This window comes from Primulina huaijiensis, chromosome 6, assembly GCF_012295235.1.
Source record: "Primulina huaijiensis isolate GDHJ02 chromosome 6, ASM1229523v2, whole genome shotgun sequence".
NCBI classification, from domain to species: Eukaryota; Viridiplantae; Streptophyta; class Magnoliopsida; order Lamiales; family Gesneriaceae; genus Primulina; species Primulina huaijiensis.
This window is the reverse complement of record NC_133311.1, coordinates 997,551-1,017,152: the sequence shown is the minus strand read 5'-3', so window position 1 is coordinate 1,017,152 and position 19,602 is coordinate 997,551. Positions and strand designations below refer to the sequence as shown.

The window sequence follows — 19,602 nt, the reverse complement described above, 5'->3', positions numbered from 1 at the left end:
AATTTCTTAATGATTATCAAACATATTACAAGCTAAAAAATATCTGAACTCAAATACAAAAACAAACATTTGATCGATCCAAGCTTGGTCGATGTTGGTCTACCCAACATTTTACTTGGGTCGACCAAGCATGTTGGGTAGACCAAAATGTTGGGTAGACCAATTTAGTTTGCGAGTCATTTGTCCGATTTAGTTTGCTTAGATTGGAAGGATCTGCGTCGAGAATTTTCGGGAAAGGAAATACGATTTACATTGAGAATCGTCGTCGGAAAGGAAATGGAAGGAGGTCGACGGAAGAGAAACCTAGTTTGGAATCGATTGAATGAAATTTATGAAATTAATGTTAAGAATTTAAGTTAAAGATATATTTACACTTAAACAGAGAGATATTTATGTAAATTGGCTCAAGAATCTTTTTTTATAAAATAAGTCCTTTTCCCTGAATTTCCCGTGTAACATATTCACTCAGTCTGTGAACTGTGAAGTATAGAGGACGGAAGTGAAATTTGCAAGAATTTGGTAAACATTCGGTTTCCCCCTTCCTTTACATGCAATTTCTCCATTTTTTTTTGTAAGACTTTCTTTTTAATGTTTTTTACAGGGTGAATTCTAGACTCTTGTATTGTATTTGTTGTTTCTTTAAGGTGTTTGCTTAAATGTCTATTCGAGAGTTCAAATTTCAAAAGAATGTGTTTTGGCTCTCTATGAGAATTCTTTTCTGTAGAATTTGTGATTCTCAGAGTGCCAGAAAAATAAGAGCTTTGAATTATATATGTGGTTAGCTTGAGCATGGGTTCTTCTGATATTAGCTTTCGGAAATCAAGTTTCCTTCTATATTATTGTGAGTTGGAGCTCAATCACTGTAACAGATCGGAACCTTAAGGAGAAAGTTCCGTCATTTTCATTTCGGAAGAGAAATTGGAGAACCATTCTCTGGAAAATGCTTGGAATTTCCTACGGTGAGCTTTTTCTTATTGTGGGAGCTGCAGCTGCTCTTATTGGTATGCTCTTTCTTCTTAATATATAAGTATAGCTACCAACAGGGTATTGTGTTCGGTTATTGAGATCACTTTTAGGATTTAGCCTTATTGTTTTTTGAGTGACATTTCTATATTTTAATCCAGGCATACATAAAATCGTGGCCCTATATGTTAATCTGTGCTTTGACGATTTGGTATATATTTCTCTTGCTATGTTAACGCTGTGACATTTTTAATGGAAATTAGGGCCAAAGGATCTACCAAAAATATCAAGAACAATGGGGAGATTAGCTGGGCGTGCGATTGGTTATGTTCAAGTGGCACGCGGCCAGTTAGAAAGTGTTATAGAGCAATCTCAAGCTCGCCAGGTCTGTGTTTCTCACACTCTTACACACCGTAGGCAAGGCATTTAATTGTTTAAATGTGTTGTGCTTGTCCACCAAGGGTGTATGAAACAAGGGGAATTGAACGCTTGAGAACCGAAGGACTAGTTGAAGTGCATCAATTGTAATTTATATTTGTGAGATTTATGCTTTGGCTATTAGGTTCTTTTTTTGGGTCATCAAGATGACATTGTTGATTTCTTGATCTGATTGGATTTTATGCCTATAGATGTTTGATATGCATATGGGATTAATTTAATGTTATTGTTTTGATGGGCATTACATTTGGGCACAAGCAGGTTTATGTGAGATTCTTTTTCTGTGATGTCTTTTCAGTTTTTCTTTTACTCGCTGTGATTTTGGACTATCTTGATTCTTGAATATGATTATCTAGGAAAATCTGACAGGTGCATAAAGAACTGCAAGATACAATGGCTCAATTAGAAGCTATACGCCATGAAATTCGCTCCATCTCTTTCATGAATCCTGGTCCATTGACAACGACACTAGTCGACAATATTGCAAAGCCTAAATCTGGTAATGGAAACATTATATTTTTCTTAATTTTTGTGGTTGTGTAGGCCTCTTCTTTTTTAATGACCTTGTATAGTTGTATTGCTGGAGCACAGTTGACACAGAAACTTTGAAACCTCCTGAAGGGGTTGCGGCGGAAGGTGAGACCACAGCAACCATTGCCATGCCCAAGGTATTGTGATAGTTGTGACTTGTGATGCTTGATTATGGTCGACTTTGCAATATTATTTTTAAGTGAATGACTTGCATGTTGTTTCAAGGATCATAGTTCAACTACCTCATCTCCATGTGACACTCATAGCCAAGCAATGGCGCATGCAAGATTGGCCGACTCTTCGTCCTTGGGTGTGAAAGCTATGGATGAAGTTCTTAATGAATTAACTGATGAGTCTGGTCAGTTTACTGTTCTTCCCATATCTGCTGAAAGTGCTGGATTGTTGCCAAAACCAAAAGGTGACCATCTCTACATTCTTCTGAAAGTCTTTTTTTTTTATCGCTTTGCTGTTTGATTATTTTGCAGTTATTTCATTCTCTTGATTTTTTTATGCTCATTCACGTATATACGAGGCATATAGAGCGAGATAATGTGAGGGGATCTGACCTATTGTTGGAGGCTGTACTTGAAGAGGATGTAGCACATAACGCCAAAGAATTTTTTGCACAGGCTCAAAAGCAGATGAAAAATGAACGAGAGATGTTTGCATTTTTCTTCTCTTTTTAAACCTTCCACAAGAAGAATGCTGACAAAATGGCACCTTTTTCGCGGGCCTGCAATATTCAGAACTGGATAGACCTAGTTGGAGATCGTTCAAATGCCATGTGTTTTAAAGAAAAATCATCAGTATTGCTCTAAACCCTACTCAGATCCACCATGTCCCCAGAGTTCTGCATTCTGTCAAACCAGAAGGCCTGGAATCTGTCTCTTGTTCGAACATGAGCTGGAATAGCCGTATAGGATTAGAAAACAGTTGATGCATGTTAAAGCTTTCTTTCTTAAGAATTATTTGAGCTTATGACCTCACATAAGCCCATTCTGATTCCACATCCTCGCCTTGATAATGGCAAATCGATATCAAACATTGAAACATGGGACTGTGTTGGGATGAAATTGGTCCTGAATCATTCAACAAGCATTATAAATTTAATCGAATGCTCAAAGAGAGTAGAAGAAAGAAAACCTTGGGGCTGATCTGCAATTTTTTCCATCCAAGGCACTCTGCTTCTGTTCGTATAGTCTCGTGTGCATCAACTATCTATGCAGAAGTTTTTGTGCCACACCAGATGCGTTACAACTTACACCCATGTGGCGTACGATGACCATGGGTTTAAGATAAAATGTTAAATTCTATAGTAAAGTAGTCTTTTTGAAATTCTAATTTTACGTTCGGACATCTTAAATGATCATAGCTAAGCTTTGAAAATTTACAGTGGCTTTAATGAATTGTTTGTCAAGTCATGGATATTTAAATAAAGCTTCAATGTTCGAGTCAAAGAAAGAAATGGCTTTAATGTTTTCTGAATACGTGAATTGATGCTGAAAAATAATTAATTAGAGATTTCTTATGTTGAATAAAATATTGTAATTGGAAAGTTTCAAACAGTAACGATTAATTAATTATAATACATAGGAAAAGCTTAAAAAAATATATAATATTTGCGTGTAAGTAAATATTTTGGGGCATGATCGAGCTAGAGTTTGTTAAATCATTGTTTAATTGGGATAAATTTGGTTTTAGATTGTGAGAGTTGGGGGATTTTGCCTAAGCATTCATCGTTAAGGTAAAGATTTCTGGAGTGTAAACTCTTTGTTCCGACATTATTTCACAAAAGCTCAACAATAATAAATTTGGATGCATATTGTTGTTATTGGTGCTTTGTTGATCTTTATCTATTGGAATTCTTAATCCGGTTATACTTTGGTGATGTTCTGGTTGATATGTGTCACGTGAGCCATCTCTTGGTTCTTACGATTCAAAGTGTTGCATGTGAGTGACATCTTGTTACCCTATGATCAAAGTGTTGCATGATGGGGTCTCATTGTGGATGTTATGTTCCGTCTGTCATGTGAGCCACCTCTTAGTTCTTGCGGGTCAAAATGTTGTATGTGGGAACATGTGAGCCACCTCTTGTTTCTCTATGATCAAAGTGCGGCATAATAGAGATTCAGATTTGAATTATGTTATTTCTTTCCTCTTGGATTCTGGCATTCTATTTTCATGTGTATTTATTATTTGTTATTATGAAAGCTTTTGTCGTTATCCTTGAGATCGAATTAGTTGATGAATGCAGGAGCGTATTAAATAATTTGTCTTTAAGTAATGAACCAGATGACGAGGATGAATACATGGAGAGTGTCAAAGAAAAAGACCATTTGAGACGTCAATTCGTTGGGCTTACAGATGTAATTATTTTCTTTTGTAAGTTTCAATTAATAATATTGGGTATTTAGTCTTTTAAACAAAATTTATATTTGGAAATAAACAAAAATAGGAGGGCTCACTTAGAAAAACAATTATATTTTTTTAAATATCACTTAGTTAAAAAAACAAAAAATGTGGATGTTTGACGGAGACAAGGAGGAAACTAAATTAGCAAGATAGCTACATGATTTTATTCACGTGATGGGATGGAGCATCGATGATATCAAAGGGTCTGGAACCAACATGAGAGTGGAGAATAATATCAAAGCAGAAAGTCATGGAATGGGAAGACACAAATCCACGACATCAAATGATCCAACTTGAATCAAAGAAGAATAGTCAGGTTGACGACTTCAAAAAAAAACCATTGTGTGGGAAGCAACCCATAAAATTTTAAATTTTTCTCTTTTTATTTTTGTTAGATTTTCAATTTTATTGAACTTTTTATTGGCTTCAGTCAGTTACATATTTTCAAGTCAACTAAACTATGCTAATATCAATTTTTGTAGGAGCGAAAGATGAAGGTTCAGAGTTGAATAGAATCCCAAGCGCGGCCATGCTAGACAATTTAACACATTAGCCCATGGAAGAAGATGATGAGGAGAGCGACGAGTTCCGACGCTCCTTGCCGCAGGTATGTGTTGTCCTATTTTTAATTTTTCTATATATTGAGGACAATGCATATTTTAAATTTGGAGGGTAGTTTAATTTTTGGTGAGTGCATATGCATAATGTTGATTGATGTTCACCTTGTTTAGTCAACATCCATGTTTACAATTGCTTAAAAGCTCACACCACCTTGTGCATGTTTGTCATGATCATTGATACGTCTGATAATAAGATAACATTTATCGCATATCTTGTGATACAGAATGGATGACTTAGTTTTGAGATTTTTTGCGATTTCTACTCGATATTGAAAAATATGTTACAAGCACAAAAGTGATCTAGACAGTCATTGAAATTGGTTGGGATTGTTTCCAATGTTTATATTATATTACTTGGAATCCTTTTGAGCCTAACTGAGAAAATTCAACAAGATGTGTGTTTGTGATATTCTTTTGAACTATGCACTTTTTGAATGCACATGCCAGTCTGCACAAGTTGATTCGTGAGTTGAAGTAGTCTATAACTTGGTTTAGCACTTTTCGAGGTGAAATTAAGATAACGTGTGACCTATGGATGAATAGACGATTGTTGGATCGTTTGAGCTTTTCAAACCTACATAACACATCATGTTAATCTCTAGTACCCTTTTTAAGCCTAATGGAAATCGACTGGAATGTGCCAAAACACACAATAGCCCACATTCGTATGTTTTTCTAAGTAGCACATCAACTACCAAAATTTTAGCCTATACACTAATTCCTACCTACTCATTGAGAGAAATAAACTCCTTCAGCGTGCCTTCAAGACTTGCAATAACTCTCGTGTATGGTAAAAGAAAAAGAGTGTTGGAGGATTTGCTTCTTAAAAAAAAGTGTGAACTATAAATAAATAGAAGAATAAATGTGTATTGTGTGAAGATTAAGGAAAGAAAAGAAAAAAAAGAATGAGGTTGAGGATGATATAAAGATTCAGTCAAAAGAGGAGTACGAAAGATGAAAAAGTGTGTCGTATGAGTATAATACTTATTTTATCTTATCTTTGATTTTCAAACCTTTATTGTAATCCTGAGCTATAGCCTAACGCTATAAGCTTAAAAAGACCTCCTTCACCAAGTCACACATATTCGATATACTAGTGGAGAAGAGATATTGAGGTTGAGCCTATGGACATTTCAAAAGCACTGTCAACAAGTACGGAATTTGACTATTTACACACATATATCTCATGAAAATTCTATAAATTTGTGAAGTAAACGAGCAGCATGAATATATCACAATATTGGATCGGGTAGATGAAATTGGCGATTCACATATACACACAAGTGTACTGTTGAGTAGTTGTGACAAGCATCGGATTTGAAAAACTCTGAAACTTGATTTTTGAGGCCAGTGATGACTCATTTATTCCACGACTTTAGTTGTTCGTGGTTAGCCCTTTCCTTGTTGCTAGATTGTTCATTGTTCTATATTTTTATGTTTTGCTTGGCACTAGCAAACTTTAAATTTTGGGGCATTTGATAAATGCAACTTTTGCATTTAAATTATCCTAGTATCTAACATAGATTATGCTAGTTGTTGAGTGGATTTATGTGTTATGGTAGTCGTTTGTGTCGTTCACAGGAACATAGTTAACACATGCACTTTAGAGCAAAAGACAATGTAGAATGGAAGGAGTTGCTAAGGAAATGTCGGAGAAATAAGTGCCGAGCAAATGGACAAGCTCAACTGTGCACTATCGTTGTGCTGCAGTGCTGCCGGAGAACCAACAAACGATAAGAAAGAACCCTCAGTGCACCCGCGCGAAATCCATGCACAGCCACGTGCATTTGCGGAGAAACGACAGAGCAGTTTGAGGCCAGCGTGTAGCTGCGCGCCCAAGATTAAGAAGCGCAACACATAACAGACGCCCGTGTGTGATGCAGACTCGCAGAAGTTGGACTCTTCTGATTTTCAGATTTTAGCTGATATAAAAGATGTTGCCCTAGTCAATTTAAGCGGGGAAGCGCGCAATTGCATACCACAGAAAATCTGGAGAGAGGAGCGGAACACGGAGAGAAGTGGAGAACTTGAAGAATGCATCTTCCGGGAATGGAGTTATTCGGGTTCAATATTTCTTACTTCCCTTCTAAGTTTTTCTTTATTCGATTAGTTTGATGCTCAAAAACATGATTTAGTATCTTACTTATTTCATCATTAACTAATTTAGTTAGCGAAAGGACGACGGAGCTTGGTCAAAACTATATTTTTTAATCATTGATTATATATTATATTTATTTCTTCATTTATTTGTGTTTTCTTGAATTTATTGTTTTCAGTTACTTGATCACTAACTGAATTGTTATATTTATTTTAAATCTATCACTCACCCACACTGAATTGTTATATTTATTTTAAATCTATCACTAACCCACAGTTGATTTGCTTGTTTAAAAATTATACACAACTTTGGTTTAATATAAGATTCTATAAGCAATTTATTCCACAACTTTTAAAATTAATTTCTTAAATAAAAGAACCCATGAGGCTCCACGTGCCAAAAACAAATTCCCCTAACTTATATCCACCAAAAGAACTAAAAATGGTAGAAAATAAAAAAATTGTCACATTAAGCATGCTGGCATTCTGAAAAGAAGCCCTCTTCTTAATTTGATTTTATTAATATGTTTTTTCAAATTGTTCTGAATTTTATAATTCATTGGATACTATATGAAAAGGTTGCAAATTTAAAGGCAATAATTATTCTACAGGAGAAATTGTATATAAAATTTGAATTTTTTGATCACACAGCAGCATCTATCCCTCTAAGGGAGAATACAACATTTTTGGTTGCACAGAGTAAATATTTGAATTCATCATATTAGTCTATTGAACCTTTATTGAATAAGAATTGTATTCAAGTTTTTACACCACATGAAAAGGCATAACAAGCCTCGATAAATTGCATGAACTATAATCCAGGTAACATCCTTCCAAGCTAAACAACACACAAGCAAACATTGTTACCCCATTCGACTAACTTGCAACCACCGCACAAGGGCGTTTTACACCCATTCTCCGTTTCTTGTCGTCATCAAAATGCTGCAAAGGCAGACCAGAAGTGAGGCACATTGGAAATTGGTAAATGAGAGATTTTAACATATTCAAGAAAATACGATAAAATCACTTAAACTTTTACCAGATTGTCACATGTCAAAGACCATTTCAAAGATTATAAGATGGAAGGATTGGAGTTGTACCTGAATGCTGTAAAAACATGGGACCTGGACTCGTTTCGAGCCATCAGGCATACGTTTTGAAGGAAAATGATTTTCTATAGTGTGAGAGCTGTCGTTGACCTACATGAAAGACAGAGTTCAACAAGCAGAATACAAAATAATAACATTTATTCCTTGCTACTGAAACTATAAACAGACTACTTAATTTTATGTCAAATGACTTATCAAGATAATCTTCTTAGAATTCCTGAAACTATGATTGTATATGGATAATAACTGTGAAGAGTGGTGCATTTGAGTGAAACAGTAAAAAATAGTAAAGGCATTATGTAAAGGCATATAGTTGGAGCGCAAGTGATTATCGCCAATAAATTTGAAAATAGGTGAATGTTTACGCCAATCACTATATCTCGTCAAATGTTTAGCTGCTTTGGTAAATCAGTAAGAGACAAATACATTTATCCTCAAGTCATTGCATTGAAAGATTATAATCCACAATGGAGAAACTTAGGTAATCACGCTGCTACCTGATTTTCTATTGTTTTGACCAGCATATCTTGGCAATCAGATGCGTGTACACTTTCTAAATCGGGGCATTGAAGTAGCACTCTCTCTGGTGTCAAGTGCAAATTGTTACAACATATAAAAAGAAAACCCTGGCACCTAAACAGTGGTATGTTAAAATGAATGGGATGAACTACCTGGATGTAGATTTCTACAAGAATTGAGGTTCAAATCTTTAAGATGAGGACAGTTCAGATATAAGGCCTGCATATTTCAAAAGAATCATGCTTACTCCAGAATGAAATTCATGCAAGACTTCAGCAAGAGGTAAAAATAAAGTACACTTGCAAGCAGAAGAATCTTACATCCAAGCCAGAACAACCCCATAAGCTTAGCTTCTTCAATCGATCATGTTTGATAATTAGCTTCTGGTATACAAGGTGCAACTTGCTGTTGGGTGTTTCATGTAAACTAGAGTCATGATCCTCTTCATCAGTACAGTTTGGCGAACTCGGATCACATATTGTCATTCCACAGTCCAAGAGTTCCAGACGGGGCAATTGAGCAGCAGCAAATTGAATCCCACCTATAGATGAAGTATCCACAGAGACGTTCAACATAGAACATAAAAAAGTGAATCTTTAAATGCAATAATTTTATCACGGGAATTGAGGATTACTTGAAGTGATGTTGGGACATAGAGCAAGTAGAAGTTTTGATAATGTCTCCGGAAAAACGTTGCAGATCATTCCAATGCCACTGTCTGTGATGCTCGACCTAACATAAAGCAAATAGAGACAAGAAAATATACGATTTATTGACTTATCCATTGGAGTAAAACAAAATAAAATAAGCATCGACGGAGATATTTGTCCTGTCAGTAACAAAATGCACATTTCCATATTTCAAGCCCATAGAGAAAATACAGCCAGGGCTGAAAATATACCCACTCAGATCAAGTAATTCGAGCTTTGGGTAACTTGAACATATTGATGCTACTGATCCATCAGTTATTGCTGATCCGAGTAAGAGAGACAACATCCTCAATGCCCTAGAATTTAAAGCAATGTCACATTTTTCATTGAACTCAATCAGAAGCATTCATTAAAACAAATTAATTGTCATGTCAAATCTAAACACAACCAACCTCAAATTTGCAGCTGTTAGAGATAGCACGGCAGCATGTGAAAGCCGAATTGAAGCAATGTGGATGTTTTGCAGCATTGGGCAGCTTCTTCCCAGAGCATCCATAACAGCTGTAAGATCTGTGTTATTATTTTCTTGTTGGGAGAAGCCTAGAGAAATCTCCTTCAAATTTGGTAAATTGAAGGCCTATGCAAGATTGTGAGCAAAAATCGCAGTGGTTAAAATGAAACAGATGAAGGAAGTAGACATGATCACAAACATACGCTGAATCTTAAGAGTAAGTACCGTTTTCGAGAGCGAGTGAAGATCTGAGAGCCAAAGAGTAGACAGAGTGTTTGAAAAAAATACGAAACTCCCAAGGTTACTGCACCCTTCCATCTTGAGACTGGTGAGGCATCTTTTATCAGCAATAAAACGACTTAACTCCTCCCTGAATTGAGTCATATGATGGATGTTTAGGTACTTCGAAGATGAATAATCTAAAACTTCTTGAGAAGGATATGCTAACATTATCAACATGTACAGAAACATGAGATAAATATAATTGATTTCAATTGTTATCTATACCAGGAAAATATCCAAGCAGGATTTTGAATCAGTTAGTTGAGCTCTAAACTGGCAAACTAATTAGATTAAACTTTTGTCAACTAAGAAATCTGAAGTTAAATTCTACCGAAAATTAAAAAAAAAATGCATTATAGATACCTAGAACATCACTTTTTAATAAAATCAACTGCAACCAACCCATAACAATCTTCACTCAAGCCAACTAGATAAATCTGTAGTTATAGATTGGCGATTTTCTGTGCATCTACATGTCCTTAAATGCCATGTAATTTCAGTAAATAACGAAGCGAACTGACAGCTTTGAGCCGACGGATAATTGTATAGGGCGAATTCAAGAAGAAATAAAGCACAATGGAGAAAGGTCGCATCTGGGTCTCAAGAAGCCACGTTTTTCCTTCTCTGAGCATTTTGGGTTATGATTTGTGAAGAAATTACAAGTCTTTTCAATGTATAGATCAAGATCACCTATAATACCTAAAAAACAATTCCAAGGCAAGACATAAGAGATGAAGAAAACCCTTGAACTATTTCAATCACGAAAAGATTGTGAGATTCATACAATCAACAACGAAGGCTAGAAATCAATACCCAGAGATCCGATTGACGGAGGTATGAGCTGTGAAAATCTGCATCGACTGCAAATTAGGACATGAGAAGGCAATGCACGCCAGCATTGTTGCAACAAAATCACTGGAAACCAAGAACTACACATAATCAAGATCAAGAATCAATCATTTGGTCAAATATTGTATGAATTACAAGTCGTTAGTCATCATAACTGTTTCAATGAAACATTATCTAGATTTTCCCAACTAATCAATAAGTTTCAAATAAAATTTTTAGATCCAATGGTTCCTCATTGAATGTTTTAATTCGCTTACAGAATGTTCTGAATTATGCACTTTTAAGTTCGCATTTCTGTTATATCAAATTATTTTTGAGTTTTCTAGTGTGAAATCTGTACATAAAAGCTTAGATCTGATCATCAGCCACCATGATCCCGACCTTTCGATTCTAAGAGTAAGTTTAACGAGTCCAGTGCATTTCTGCATCACGGATCCAAGAAATCCTATCTGGGCTTTCGCCGGCACCCCAAGTCGGAGCTCTTCCGTCCCCCGCCAAATCATCTGAGTAGCATGCCTCCACCCTTTACACACCCCGGCCGCGGACATCAACCCCGACGGCGGTAACCTCCGCAGCACCTCCCACACACAACTCAAAGGCAATACCCCACTACAAGCGTTTGGATCCGGATCATCAACACACTCCGTTTCCGACTCCTCCGCCGAGACAGCTACAGTAACATCGTCAAACGATAGAGCCCGCCGACGCATCGGCGGAGGCATCGAACGGGCCACGGACAGAGGAGAACTGTCGTCCAGTTTCGCTGACACAACCGCAGAGGCGGATGCGGTAGACGTGTCAGCTCCTGGAGTGCAAACAGAGGGGACTTCCTCCTCGTTTTTCGGCAGTTGACACGAGTGTCCCTTCTTGGGCAACCCACATCGACCGCAGCTATAATTCCCACGTTTCTTGCCACGTTTAACGGCAAAAACAGCGTCGGGGATGGGGGTGGCAGGATGGGGTAGGTGGCCGCGCATTTTCTGCTGTCCCAGAAGTCACAGTAGAGAGGAGTAGGCGGATGAACGCGTGAAGGGACAGAGGAGGGGGTGAGGAAGAGCATAATGTGGGGAGAAATAAAGGGCGGGGAAGCGGCGGGGAAAGGCGCGCGAGGGAAAAAAGCAAACTTGGCGCCTCAGTTTTGAAAATTATGGAGCGTTATGGAGCAACCCTACTATGCTATCACAATTCACACACGGGTGTCCGCATTAAGGTTACATAAACTCCAATCCAAGATTTCCGATCGGCCCGTCTCAGACGTGAATTTACTCATAATATACAGTAGCCACCGAGGCACACGCGTGTCATGTATATATTGAGCTAATATATTAAACATTCATGATATTACAACACTATGACACCGAAACATTTTGTATTTGAATAATGAAAGGCAGTAGAGTCCAAAGCAAATGTCAAACTCGATTTGTTACATTACATGATATAGGTTTTGATTATAAAAAAATATATTCTTTTGAAGCCGTAATATCATCTCATGTGAAATAATGATAAACTTCAACGTAAAAGAAGTAAGCAAATAGTCAAATGATTTTCCAAAAAATATCATAATATCATCGAACTAAAATTTATTGAATATAAAAACCTCAAATTTGTCTCCTAAATTCAGCTAATAAATTGAACAGAAACAATTAAAATTGTATTTATCTTTCGACATTGTATGCATAAGTTAAACACTCTCTGTTCTAGCGTAATAATAAAATATTCATTTTATCGAATTATACCCAAGTACAACATAAATATACAAAAGAAATAGAGCAATCTATTAAAGCGTGCTATAAAAAATTGACATGACATAACAAAATGTAAATTACTGCAAGGATTTCGCTAAATACATGGAAAATAAAGTAGAAGTTGAAAAACTCCTTTTATTTGCCAAAAAAACCAAAATATTGTAAGTAGATTACTTCACAAATATGAACAATACAAATTCTAACAATAGTGGTAGAATTAAATCATTTCCGGAAAACACATATTATGTTTTGCTTAAGTTGAAATAAAAATCAACAGTTTAAGTAGATAGAACAATAGAAATAATAAGTTTTTTAATCCATTCTAAGGTCAAGTTTGTTATTGTAATACTAAGAATTTTAAAAACATACGGCGTTGGCTATTTATGGAGATTATTGGTTGGATTCCTGCCTCCATTAACAGCGTTTTCTATGTATGAATCGTCGGGTTTAAATACATATGCAACAAAGATTCAAATATGCAAGATCAATAAAGATGCAAATGTGCCAGATAAAAGTTCAGATTTTGAGATCGGAACTCTGCTCGATCTTGAAACATTTTAGTTTAATCTACCAACCAAAATGTAAATTTGTCTGTAAAGATTATAATAAAACAATATTTAAGAAGCCTTAAGATAATGATTTAGTGACTCTGTTGACAATATGTGAGATATTAGATCATAAAACCGTGAAGCTCGTAATAAATACATTATCACCTGCAATATCAAAACAAACAAACAAATGAATTTGATATGATTACTAATATAAAGCAACATAATAAATCATAGACCATAAACTTATTCATTGTTAAAAACAAAACAGATGAAGATTGGGGGCAAGTAGATCTGATCCATTGAATTGAGCATGTCATTTCTACAAATAATTTGTTTGCAACAAGTATCATTCAGCTTTTGAGGAAAAAACACAAAGTCAAAACCAACAAAAAAATTAAACTTAAACCAACAAACAGAAAATCATAAATAATATGTTTATCCAGTAGACATTAATCAAGTACTTTTTAAAATTGATTCAATAAATATAGAAATTATAATATCCATGCCAAAAATGGTTATTTGGGAGACATGATAAGATAGAGGAAGAGAAATAGATAAACATGGATGGAGATAAAAAGCATGGATAGAAAACATACTGCCACATATAGCTGACTGTGGATGAACACAGATAATTGAATTTGTTAGCATTCCCCAAATTCTAACATTGAAACATATATATCATGTATTTAATGATTATTGTAAATATTTGTACATGATGTATTTTTAAAAAAATTACAATTAAGAGAGTTGACTTACTTACACTTTATCATTTTCTATTAGGTAGCAATACCTCTTTGAAAACCACGTTTCTTGTGAATACACCTTATTGACGCTCTAAATTCTCGTCTTTTACCAAAATTTTTGCAGAATTTTGTGAGACTCCACTCGAAATTTCCACATATAGCTAACAGTGGCTGAACACATGGTTACGCAAAAATATGCCAATATTTGGGATTATTTGACATTGTGCTATGTTTATTGTCAAAGCAAAACTAAGCCTTATGAGAAACTGTCAACGTGTCAACTCAAATGGTAATCCAGAATTATCTTCACTTTACTAAAAATGAATGAAATGAGTGGACTTACTTAATTAGCTCATGATACAAGAACCAACGTAACTCCTCCCCGCCAACATCCAACACCACATACAGATGTATCTATACTCATCAAACAACATTCAACAACCACAATGTCAAACCAACAGTTAGCAAACATAAACCGGATCCACCGCATGCAATAGCAGCAAATAGAAATGAATGCGGGAAATAGGTCGACTGAAGTGCAATGCATAAAAATGTACGCGGGGAAGGGACTCGAGTGAAGTAAAATACATATAAATATATGTGGGATAAGGGTCCAACTAAAGTGCAATGCATCAATGCTAGGTACGGGGAAAAGTGACTCAATTGAATGCAGCACATAAGTTCAAACATAAGCTCAGAATTACCGATGTTGAGAGTTCATTGGTATATGTTAAGCTCCAGAAAAGTCACCAATTTTTTGCCAAGTACTAAGGGAAAGTGTGGCCAACACATGGCCTATAACTATCTGGACAAAACCCGCAAGCGTAGTGTGCAAAAAAAGATGCATGAACACAATTATTTATAATATTGAGAATCCATCATATTCATATATAGTGAAGTTTTACCCTCGGAAATAACGTGACCTGGGTGAAATATGACATGCAAGTTTAAATATAAAGAGGACATGAACTGTGTTAAAGATGCAATTGGTTCGTGATGAAGCTGGTATAGGGAGTTTAGCCAAAATATGACATGTTAACAGTTGTCCCAATGATACTTGCCACCAAAGAAAAATTGGTATTTTTAATGACTCAATGGTCTTAAGAAAGAGTTTTACATCATAAGGAGTTCTTCAATTTGTGGGCTAATCTAAATTATACATGGCTGAAATTTTGAGAAAACAAAATCACAAAAATAAAGTCACTAGATTGCGTCCACATTCCAACACTAAAGAGACTAGAAGCCAAGTATTGAGATGGAAAAGTTCTAAACCAACAAATACAGATACACACAACCAAGGAAATGCGAAAAACCACAAATGATGAACTGTTCTTTTGCTCATGCCATGATCAAACTCGAGATATAAACAATATTGCTTCTATAATGCTTCAAACACTCTAGTTTGTAAGTCTAAATACAAAAAAATAAAAATAATAAGGTTCCAGTACATATATATGAGAAAATAGGGAGAGAAAGAGGGTTACCAACTCCCCTCAACGGCCGGAGAAACAGTGACAACCTAGGGCTAGATGCTGGAGACCAGATGGCTTACAGTTGCAACAAGATTAGAGGCTGGCTTGTAGGGGAGATGCGACTAGATAAATCGGAGCAAACATGCGTCCGACATAGCTTTCAAAACCAGGGACGACATTTGATGGTTGTGAGGCGGCCAGGCAGCTCACATGGACGACAAAAATAGCAACAGTGGAAGCTTGCAAGATCACTAGAAGATAACTCAGTTAGAGCTTGAGATCGCGTCGGGAGGCCCAAGGAATTAAGCTGGGTAATGAAGACAAAAAGAGATACAGTTGGCGTGAATTGTTTTTGGACTTCTGAGCAAAGACCGCCATCCAAAGTCTACAAGAAAAATCGAGCTTGGACTTCATAGACTTTGTTAGTGAAAATGTTTTGAATTAGATGATTATATGATTACCATACATGTATTTTGGCCCAATGAGCCAATGTCTGCGGTACATTTATTTGATCTAAAATTATTTGGGCTCATTTAATTTCGCTCAAATACAAAGGAATTGAATGTCTAACAAGTAATAAATAAAAGCTCATTAATGTGTTCAATAATTCGAATTAATGACCCAGCGGACAATCAGCTTTTTAGGGAGATCGTGACATATGAAAGTGGAAGGAGGTGGAGAAACTCCCCAAAAATGAACAAAAATGATCGGCAGACAACAAACAAGAGGAACAACCACTCATCACTCAACAAATTGCTCCGACAACAAATCTGCATATTTACATATTTCAAGCTGTTGGAACATTTCATATTCGCAATCTTGATTTTGATGTTAACAAAACTTGTTATTTTGTTACTGATAAATTTACCTAGGTGCGCAAAGCTGAGATCAGTTACGAGCTGTCAAAATCACAAACTAAAGACGTCAAACTGATTGCACAAACTAAACCAATCGAACTGAAATGTCAACAAACAGTTCAACTGATTGTCCATCTGATAGGTGATTCAGCAGGAGAACTTCAGAAGCCCGGCCAGCTGATGAAGAGTACAACTGATGAAGAGCCCAGTTGACCAGTTCAACTGAAAGATTGAAATCTGTTCAACTGACGAATCAACTGATTTCACCAGCCCAACTAAAGATCAGTACAGATGACCAGTTCAGAGCACCAGTTAGAACCAATCAGTTGCAGATCAAGACAAGCTTATCCAAGTGGATTCCAGCTGTGCACAAAGGTACAAAGCAATTGTACGATCACAATACAATTATGAACGTTGCATCAGAGCTTAAATATAAAACGTTCCAAAGTCAATAAAAGATAAAACACAATTCAAAGAACGGATTCAAAATGCAACAGATACAATAATTGAGTCTCACTGTACGATCAAGCTTCGCGCCTATAAATAGAAGATGAAGATCAGTGAAGACGATGAACAACAGATATACAAGTGTGGGAAAAACAATAGACAAAAGAAAAGTCATGTATATTGCATATCAGCTTACAAAGAAGCAATCAGCCCAGTTGAAGGAATACACCAAAGTTATATCGGCTTAGTTTAGAAGCTTATTTCCCTCAGTATGTGAGAACACCTTCCCGTTGTAATCATTGTTCAGTTCACACACACACACACACACACACACCACTCACAAATACAGAGAGTTGAGCTTATAGAACAGCTAAGTGGGTCTTGCACAAAGACGTAAAACTTGTGTATGTAGTCTTTGACACACAGACGTTAAACAAGTGTTGGCTGGAAGGTGCTGCCTTCAGTCTAGACTAGGAGTTCAGTTAGGCAGTAGAGTAAGTCCTAAGCGGAGTGGTGATGAAACTTAAAATTAATAATTTATTATATGTTAAAACCTATATTTTAAAATTTAAGTTTCATTAAAATTATAAAATTATGTTATTTTGGTATTGTGTGTTTATATTTAAATGTCTTACTAAATATGTTTTATTTTTCAGGTTTTCTACGTGTTGGTAAAATAATGATAACTCAAGCTAGAAAATTCAAATGGAGGTGATTCAAACATATTTGGAATCCTTGAGAAATTATCTACAACTTTGCAGAAGACATGATTGCCTAAAAAGTTGGTTAAGATGATCAAATTGTGAAAATATCAAAAGGAGGATAAATTTACTTTCACCATGACCAGCATATAGTAAAAAAATCATAACTATTTCAATATTTAACCAAATGAGCTAAACCAAGTGGCCAAATTCATCTACAGACAATTCCCCACATGTTTGCTGTTTTGAGCAGAGTCAAATTCGATGATTAAAGTCGTAAAACAAAACATTGAAAGAAGGGACATGGAATTGAAGTTGGAGGAGACAAAGACTACTATTACAACTACATGACATTAATAAAATTTTTGACCCTTTCTCTCATTTGGCCTATAAATAGAAGCCTTGTGCTAGCTTGAGAATCATACTATCTCATTGTAAAATATAGTGTGAGTGTGTATAAAAGTTCTAAGTTCCAATATATTTTTCATTTTCCAAATTATGAGTGATGTTTTTAGTGTTGATCAAAAGTAAGTTCATGTAAAGCTAAATCTATTATGTCAAGGTGAAGAGGATGAATTCTTGGTGAAGTAAGATTGTTTATATTTTGTATATTCTTTCTTTATTTCTTTTCATTTTGCTAATTTCTTTTTATTGTAGGTATAAAAATGAATTATTTGTTGTTATCAATTTACATCAAATGCTTGATACCATTGAAGTGGTTATCTTGATTTGTTGTTTAATTTTGATACAATAAATATTTCATCAATTATTATTGTTATATTATACATATATATATATATATATATATATATATATATATTTATATCATATATTTCATTTAGACGATAGCGTGGCTCTGCCGGTTGTTCTAAATGAAATATTATGATTTAATATTAATATCTAACAATCTAACAGTTACTTTATCGCAACTAACTTTTACTTTCCGCATCTAACTTTTACTTTATCGTAACTAACTTTTACTTTCCCGCAACTAACTTTTACTTTATCGCAACTAACTTTTACTTTATCGCAACTAACTTATTAAATCATATATTTCATTTAGGCAATAGCGTGGCTCTGCTAAATGAAATATAATGATTTAATTTAACATTTATTTTATTCAGTTATATATTTAAATAGTTATATATATAATCATAGGTACCATATATAAAATATCGGTGAATTCGATATTTTCTATAGTGGGAACTATATTATATTAGGTGTGTGTTTAAATATTTAATTTTCTTGGAACCATTATTTATGATGGTTTCCTTTGTTTTACTTTTAGTTAAACAATATTGCATAAACCAAGAATAAATCCTCGAGCCTTGACAAAATTTATAATTTGTAAACTTCATTCTTGCATTTGGTAATCTATAAATTAATAAATTTAAACTTAAAATAACCTCTCTGTGGATCGATCTCGTACTTACGAAATATATTACTTGCAGACAACCTACACTTGGGTGAATTATAAGTTAAGTAGTAGCAAGTGGGTTTGTACAAGGATTTGTATAAATCAAAGTCTTCTAGTGAATACTACCTGAGGTGGTAAAAGGGCTGACGTAAGAGCAGTTGAAGTCTCCGAACATTCATAAACATATCTTGTATACTTAACTGTTTAATTGTTGCTTTTAATTGTTTTGATCAGTTCAGTTGATATCAGTTCAGTTCTCACCATAACTGAACTTATACAAGCTCGAACCGATTCCTCTTATTTCAGTTATTCAGTTGCATAATATATAAAACCGATTAGTTTTTCTTATTTCGAGTATTTTCCGCTTGGTTTGTAAACCAAACTCGATTTAATTCATCGGTGTTTACATTCTTAGAATACGAGCTATTGCAGCTCATTGATTTATTGTGTTTGAAGCACCCTCAAGGGTGCCCGAACCGATCCATCACAAGCTTTCTTATTTTCTTGGATTTTCATTATTTATTTTCATTAACTTTGTTATATTTATATTTCTGAATTCGTGCAGATTCTTATAAATATAAAATCATGTTAAGAGTTCATTTCTTCAATTTTTAGTTTCGTTTCCATCAATTTCCTCTATGTTGGCTCATATTTTCTTAGGAGAAAGAAAACTAACAATCAAATTAAG

At 35.1% G+C, this 19,602-nt stretch overlaps 2 protein-coding genes and 1 long non-coding RNA gene across 9 annotated transcripts; 1 reads left to right on the top strand and 2 right to left on the bottom strand.

Annotated features, from left to right (window-relative positions):
- Positions 1–450: 450 nt before the first annotated feature.
- LOC140978983 (uncharacterized) lies at positions 451–7,150 on the top strand. 7 transcript variants are annotated; one of them, XR_012175692.1, is made up of 8 exons: positions 451–519; positions 870–1,001; positions 1,227–1,348; positions 1,771–1,900; positions 1,993–2,069; positions 2,158–2,350; positions 4,827–4,951; positions 6,546–7,150. XR_012175692.1 is itself a non-coding variant. In XM_073444293.1 (7 exons), exons 2-7 carry the CDS (start codon positions 941–943, stop codon positions 2,616–2,618), a joined length of 729 nt encoding a protein of 242 aa, XP_073300394.1. In that variant the 5' UTR covers positions 451–519; positions 870–940; the 3' UTR covers positions 2,619–4,409. The 7 variants fall into 7 exon arrangements, 6 of the variants coding, with proteins under 6 accessions (XP_073300394.1, XP_073300395.1, XP_073300400.1 ...); XM_073444293.1 differs by lacking the exons at positions 4,827–4,951; positions 6,546–7,150 and adding an exon at positions 2,473–4,409; XM_073444294.1 differs by lacking the exons at positions 4,827–4,951; positions 6,546–7,150 and adding an exon at positions 2,473–4,409 and having other exon boundaries at positions 602–1,001.
- A 617-nt stretch (positions 7,151–7,767) lies between these two features.
- Positions 7,768–12,117, bottom strand: LOC140978826 (F-box/LRR-repeat protein 17-like). Its single transcript, XM_073444056.1, has 11 exons — positions 11,363–12,117; positions 10,946–11,047; positions 10,076–10,220; positions 9,792–9,976; positions 9,591–9,695; positions 9,324–9,421; positions 9,010–9,230; positions 8,842–8,908; positions 8,668–8,753; positions 8,162–8,260; positions 7,768–8,003 (listed from the first exon to the last, which is right to left on the bottom strand). The coding sequence occupies exons 1-11, from the start codon at positions 11,956–11,958 to the stop codon at positions 7,938–7,940; spliced, it is 1,770 nt and encodes a 589-aa protein (XP_073300157.1). The 5' UTR covers positions 11,959–12,117; the 3' UTR covers positions 7,768–7,937.
- Positions 12,118–13,104: 987 nt separating this feature from the next.
- LOC140979737 (uncharacterized) lies at positions 13,105–14,320 on the bottom strand. The gene is made up of 2 exons (XR_012175799.1): positions 14,034–14,320; positions 13,105–13,631 (listed from the first exon to the last, which is right to left on the bottom strand). It is a non-coding gene; the product is annotated as an uncharacterized lncRNA (long non-coding RNA).
- Between the last annotated feature and the right edge of the window lie 5,282 nt (positions 14,321–19,602).